This window comes from Brassica oleracea, chromosome C2, assembly GCF_000695525.1.
Source record: "Brassica oleracea var. oleracea cultivar TO1000 chromosome C2, BOL, whole genome shotgun sequence".
Lineage (NCBI taxonomy): Eukaryota > Viridiplantae > Streptophyta > Magnoliopsida > Brassicales > Brassicaceae > Brassica > Brassica oleracea.
This window is the reverse complement of record NC_027749.1, coordinates 7,813,065-7,819,513: the sequence shown is the minus strand read 5'-3', so window position 1 is coordinate 7,819,513 and position 6,449 is coordinate 7,813,065. Positions and strand designations below refer to the sequence as shown.

The following is a 6,449-nucleotide window of genomic DNA, read 5'->3' as shown; positions in this document are numbered from 1 at the left end:
TCAGGACGTGTCTGAGTCGAATTCTTCCAGATTCGGGTAGATTCGTAAGAACCTTAAAATATCCAAATAACATATATTTATATACTTAAAATTGTCACTAAACAATTTATAAAAACATAAAAATCAATTACGCGCGGACGCACGGATCAAGCTCAAGTATTCATAATGATGAATTATAATCACCCAGCGACGTTGCCATGCATATATATATATATTTATTTACTTAATTTCCTGCCTATAAATAGTTAAATACGCATCATCACTCCACATATCTCAACACTTTCTCATCATCCAACCACACAACAAAAACCGTTACTAACTCCGTTGAGTTAACGTATATACTGGCGAACAGCGCCGATCCCTTTCCGATAGTGACAGCCGCCGCAAGAGCATCCGTCCAACAAGAATCTCCGGTGGTTCCTCCTCCTCCAAGATTCATCCCACCTAGAAGAGTCGTCAGTCTTACTGAAGAGAATCGATTTTTAATCAACTCATTTCGCTCTGCCACCTCTATACCTCAAGAAACGGACACGTGTATGCGATCGTTGCGCAACTTAATGACTAGACGGTGCGGGTCAGTTTAGAGAGGTGATCTCAGAGTTCGAAGCAGCAGATCTTCGGAAGATGGCCTGGTTTCTGACGTCAACTCCGGTTTCTTCTTGAACATCGCAAGAAACAAGAACGGCTCCCACCGCCTAAGGAAGCTTCTCGGGATATCAGATGACGTGGACACATTCTTCTTCGCCGCTTCTTCCGCGGCTTCCTCGACATCATGACCGACAAGGAGGCGTCATGCGTTGTTAGTCAAGGGGCTGCGCGTTTTCAACCAGGCGTGTGACCAACACGGAAGCTACATCGTGGAGAAGCTTTTGGATATATATGAAGGAGTCGATAGTTGTGGTGGAGGAAGAGATTTTGGAGTGCGAATTAGGTTAGTGAGACTGGCCAGGGGTACGTATGGGAATTTCGTGGTGTACAAGGCACCGAGAGTTACGCAGGCGGTGATTATGACTAGGGATGATCTGTTTTGGGGTTTGGTGAATAAGCTCAGGCCTTTTCTTCATATATATCTCTTCGGTGAGTCGTCTTATACCATTGCAGCATTCTTGAACTCGATTCATTAGCTTTGTCTCAAAGTAGTTAATGCTAGGTTCTACGACATATGCTGAAAGTTCTTAGGTTTTATGGTTTCTTAACTAAACTTTTGTAATGAGATTTGTCACTCATTGAAGTCGAAGTCGTGATTTTGATTGGGTGTTGATCGATACTCTCATGTGTGTCCTTGATACCCTTACTTTTGGAGCCAGCCGATACAAGTTTTAAGAATTACAAGTTGGCTCATAGTTTTCAGTATTTGCAAAGAAACTCTTGCAAATTTTAGACGTATATTATGTTTTTAACCCACTGTTTAGGCTGCATTTTATTTTCATTAGAGAAATTTGGAGAGAAGATCAGTAAACACCTTCAGAGAGATCTATTAGAGCTGGAGTATTTCTTTCTCTAGCTATTTTATACAGTTATTCTGTCTATGATTTATGTTTATGTGATTATATATGATCAGTAAACCACTTGTTAGATTAATTAGAAATTTCATAAGCTTAACGTCAAATTGATAATCATTGATGCTAGGGTTATTCATAGATTTCTACATCATGATGGCATGTAATATAGGATTTAGGGTAATTAACTAAAAGTCTAGAATCTAGGGTCATAGGACAATTGGGAAACACGAGAGTATAATCGATTAACTGAACTCGAATCTTGTTGGACTAGAAATTCATTCGCAATGAGAGTTGGTATAGGATTTTTGTTGAACAGTATCAAATTGGATTTAATGCTTGCTTCAATCATCTTATTCGCAACGAGAGTTGGTTTTAGATTTGAGTTAAGCATCTTATAGTTTATCGCAACGAAAGTTGGACGACTTACTGTCTACATTCGAGTTCTGGAATTGAGTATAATAAACCTTGGCCCATGGCTTTCTCCCTATATCTCACAAAACAAATTATCCTATTGTTTTTTTACTGTTTTGATAACTCTGACTTAGCTTAACTAAACCCTGATAGTCTATAGTGTGATCCTCAGTCCATGTAGATTCGATCCTCAAGTATTATGATGACACTATTATTTGAGAGAGTTCCTTGAGGTTAATTTGAGCATATCAACACACCAACATATGAAATAGATCATGTTACCAAGAAGAGAGTAAGTGATGCGAATAGACCCTGTTGGTATTACCCTTGCATAAATTTTTGACAATCTTAGATTTGGTTTCTTTAGTTTATAGTGGTCAATATTAATTTGCAAGTTTAATTTATTTGATCTGATCTTATGGAATTACCTTACTTTTCGACTCCGGATGCTCATCTGGCCATAAGTTTAGTTGGTCAATATTCGTGTGTCTGTATTTGGCCTATTGCCTTATTTATCACACAAAAAATATTATAATACTATTGGGTCATTGAGTCTTTAGATCTAAAAACGAATCATCTCATTATTTTTATGTTAGTTCTTGCTATGTGTTTTGGTTTTAAAGAAAGTTATGGATGCGCTCCAAACACTTTACAATTCAGAAACCGCCTTGGAGCTGGTCATACACTCATTGTCAAGTGCAGGTCCAACAGACGCATAAGCCAAGGTGCCAATTATGTATCACCCAATAGCATATACAGCTTTCCGGTTAAGGAGAAAGGATCAAATAGAATAGTATGGACATGTGAATTAAATGATGCAAAGAGTAAGACTTTTCTTACAATATGGAGAGCGTATAGAGGAGCCGCCCGAGCTCGATGTGGTCAGATTTGCGAATATATTGTTGAACTTAAAAGGTGTTTCCTTAGTGAGAAATAATAACCCGGCTAAAGAATTCTTTACTTGGACTAAATAGTATATTTCCTTTTTTTCTAATAAGACTAGTATTTATGAAGCTGGATTTTTTCCGTGCCTTGTACATTATGTCATTTACTTTTTAATTTTGGAGTTATGATATAAATAAGAATAATAAAGTATGTATCAATCTGCTAAATTATAATAATTATAAAGTATGAGTTTATTTGAAATCAATATTGTATCAATGTTTTAAATTATGTTGAAGACAAAGATAAAATTCACAAACACGAAAATAGAATAAAAACAGTTGGGATTTAATCTTTGCAAATTCCCATAATAATCAACATGATAATAACACCACAAAATCACCATAAAGAAGAAAAATCCATGAGTAATATAATAAAACCAAACATATCATCACAAATAAAACCATGCGAGTGATATGCAAGTGATGCAAAACGACAGGGCATTACGAACAAAGCCAACTTTACATAAAACAAACGAAGCTCAAAAAGTCTTGGCACAAAAATGAAAATTACCCTCACCATTGCCAAACGAAGCTCAAAAAATCTTACCTCACCATTGCCAAAAAATATACACCAACGACCTCGCCATGCATATATATATATATTTACTTTCCCTTTAAAAAGCATCAACACTCCACGGATCTCAACACTTTCTCATTCTCTACAATCACACAACAAAAACCCTTACTAACTCCGCAGAGTTAACCTATATATATACTGGCGAACGGCGCCGATCCCTTTCCGATGACGACACCGCCCCGTTCAGCCGACGCAAGAGCATCCGTCGAACAAGAGTCTCCGGTGGTTCCTCCCCCTCCTCCAAGATTCATCCCACCAAGAAGATTCGTCAATCTTACCGAAGAGAATCGATCTTTAATCAACTCACTTCGCTCTGCAACCTCTACACTTCAAGAAACGGACACGTGCATGCGATCGTTGCGCAACTTAATGACTAGCGAAGAAGACGGTGGTGCGGCTCAGTTTAGAGAGGTGATCTTAGAGTTAGACGCAGCCGGTCTTCGGAGGATGGCCTGGTTCCTGACGTCACACTCCGGTTACTTCTTGACCATCGCAAGAAACAAGAACGGCTCCTACCGCCTACAGAAGCTCCTCGGGAAATCAAACGACGTGGACACCTTATTCTTCGCCGCTTTCTTCCGCAGCTTCCTCGACATCATGACCGACAAGGAGGCGTCCTTCGTTGTCGTCCAAGGGCTGCGAGTTTTCAGCAACGTGATGAAGGAGGCATTGTTCCCACACATTATCGAGCACGCGGTTGATCTGGCGTGTGACCAACACGGCTGCGTCGCGCTAAACCGTTGCATAACCGTGTTGGACGATCCTTACTGCAGAATCTTTTTCTTGTACGCGGTCGTGGTCAACGCCCTCCCCTTCAGCTACCATGCTTATGGGAACTTCGTGGTACAACACGTGCTTGACCTAAATGACTTGCAATGCACGCGTAACATTGCGGTTAACCTCCGTGGCCATTGCGTTGAGCTTTCGTTCGAGAGGTATGGAAGCTATATCATGGAGAAGCTTTTGGATACGAAGGAGTCGATGGTTGTGGTGGTGGAAGAGCTTTTGAAGTGTGAAGGAGATAGGTTGGTGAGACTGGCGAGGGGTACGTATGGGAACTTCGTGGTGTACAAGGCACTGAGAGTCACGCAGGCGGAGATTGTGACTTGGGGTGATCTGTTTTGGGGCTTGGTGAATAAGCTCAAGCCTATTCGTGATCTCTTGGGTGCGTCTTACTCTTACACCATTGCAACATTATTGGACTCGATTGATTAGGTTTGTCTCGAACTAGTTAATGCTAGGTTCTATTGCTACGAGATATGCTGAAAGCTCTGAGGTTTTATGGTTTATTAACTAAACTCTTGTAATGAGATATTTGGTGTGTGTACTGAAATCTATTGTTTAACCAAACCAAGTTTTCAATTCAATAACAGACGGCACAAATTTTAAAGTAAATGAGGAACCAAAAAGCTTGTTGGTGAATTCAATCATTCACAAATGTAAGGCTTATTTAAAGGCTTGTTTCAAGAGTTGCAAAAAGAATATTTGAAAGGAAAAGAGAAAAGTCCCTCTTTTGATGTTATTGGAATAGGTCTGAAAGCGGAAGCACTGGCGCAATAGTTTTCAATAAACACAAGCGATCACCTGAAATTCAAAGCAAATTAACATGAACAAGTGAAGAGAATTAATTGTTAGTGCCAAACACATATGGTGAAGGTGAGACTGATCAAGCACATATAGTGAATCTACATGAAGTGTATAATAGAGAATCAAATTGGCTCAATAAACAGAGAAATCAAACATTTAGGCATTGAGATTTGAGGAAAAAATGCTAATTAAGACATTAAGCTGAGAGAGTCACTTCACAGGCCAAATCGATTGATGAGGATTACAATATCAAAAGCAATTAACAGAGAAAATCAAATAACGTTCAGTTTCTAAATCATTTCCCAAATCGTAAATGAACATTGAAATGATTGATTCGAAAGAGTAAGAAGAGCATTACCGCCTGTGTTGTTGGACGAACTTGGAGTTCTTGGCGTCTTCCTCTGCAAATCAATCAAAGAATTAGGGTTTCCACATCAATCGATCCACGAGACACACAAATACAATAACAAAATCTCGGATACATCCGATCTGATTCCACACAATATACGGATTGATTCTGTGAATTCAGAAGAAGATCGGCCAGATCTGAAAAAGACTTACCAGTGAATCCAGCGGTGAGCTTGGTGATGAGGACGCCGGTTACGGCGAATCCGGTGAGGAACGGCCAGCAACGTTTCCATTCCCTCTTGAAGAACACTGGCCATGGATCGAACAACCTCATTTCTCCTCTCTAAAACTTCGTCTCCTGTTGGCTGCTTCGAATAGACGATCGATGAAAGTGACGAGTGAATTTTGATAGATGACTTATATTGGATCCAAATTCGTTATGGATCAAATATTTTTAATGGGCCATACAAAACCGGCCCAGTAAAAGTAGTTATTTATAAAATATACTTAGACCGGATATGAATTTTTAGTTTTTAATTATTTATTTTATTAAATGATGTATTTTTAATATTCGTTCATATTAAATTCATTAAATAAATATTTTTTTTTGCATCTTAAACTATCTATTTTTTACGAATGTGTGATATCATATAAAATATATAAAAAAATGAGTATAGAGTTAATTAGATAACTTTAAAAACAGAAAATTTTCTTTCGTGTGCGATATCATATAAATAATGATCCGCCCAGTTAACAAAAATCATGATTATTTTATGTGTAATTTTTTTTTATTTTGACCATTTCTTTTAAACTATATTAAATTTTACATATTTTAATTAGAATATTTTTAATATCCTTACCTTTTTATTTTGAAATACAACTCAATATTTTTGTAACAATTATTACAAAATATTTAAAAAATATTTTTAGAATTTTTTTGAAAAATATGAAAACTAAATTTTAAATTAAAATTATCCTAAATGATAAGTTTTGATGTAAACGAAAACTCAAATTATGTCAAAAATAATTATATTCAATGATAATAACAATTTAAATTGATTATTTTTAAAAAAATACATT

General features: G+C 37.4%; 2 protein-coding genes across 2 annotated transcripts; one reads left to right on the top strand and one right to left on the bottom strand.

Annotated features, from left to right (window-relative positions):
• Positions 1–3,273: 3,273 nt before the first annotated feature.
• On the top strand, positions 3,274–5,018 carry LOC106323018 (pumilio homolog 18-like). Its single transcript, XM_013761182.1, has one exon. The coding sequence runs from the start codon at positions 3,600–3,602 to the stop codon at positions 4,647–4,649; it is 1,050 nt and encodes a 349-aa protein (XP_013616636.1). The 5' UTR covers positions 3,274–3,599; the 3' UTR covers positions 4,650–5,018.
• Positions 5,019–5,375: 357 nt separating this feature from the next.
• On the bottom strand, positions 5,376–5,759 carry LOC106323019. Its single transcript, XM_013761183.1, has 2 exons — positions 5,583–5,759; positions 5,376–5,422 (listed from the first exon to the last, which is right to left on the bottom strand). Exons 1-2 carry the CDS (start codon positions 5,701–5,703, stop codon positions 5,376–5,378), a joined length of 168 nt encoding a protein of 55 aa, XP_013616637.1. The 5' UTR covers positions 5,704–5,759.
• Between the last annotated feature and the right edge of the window lie 690 nt (positions 5,760–6,449).

Coding starts and splice junctions, on each gene's coding strand:
- LOC106323018 (XM_013761182.1), top strand. CDS start 3,600: ATGACGACACCGCCCCGTTCAGCCGACGCAAGAGCATCCGTCGAACAA.
- LOC106323019 (XM_013761183.1), bottom strand. CDS start 5,703: ATGAGGTTGTTCGATCCATGGCCAGTGTTCTTCAAGAGGGAATGGAAA. Junction 5,423..5,582: donor GCTCACCGCTGGATTCACTG/GTAAGTCTTTTT, acceptor ATTGATTTGCAG/AGGAAGACGCCAAGAACTCC.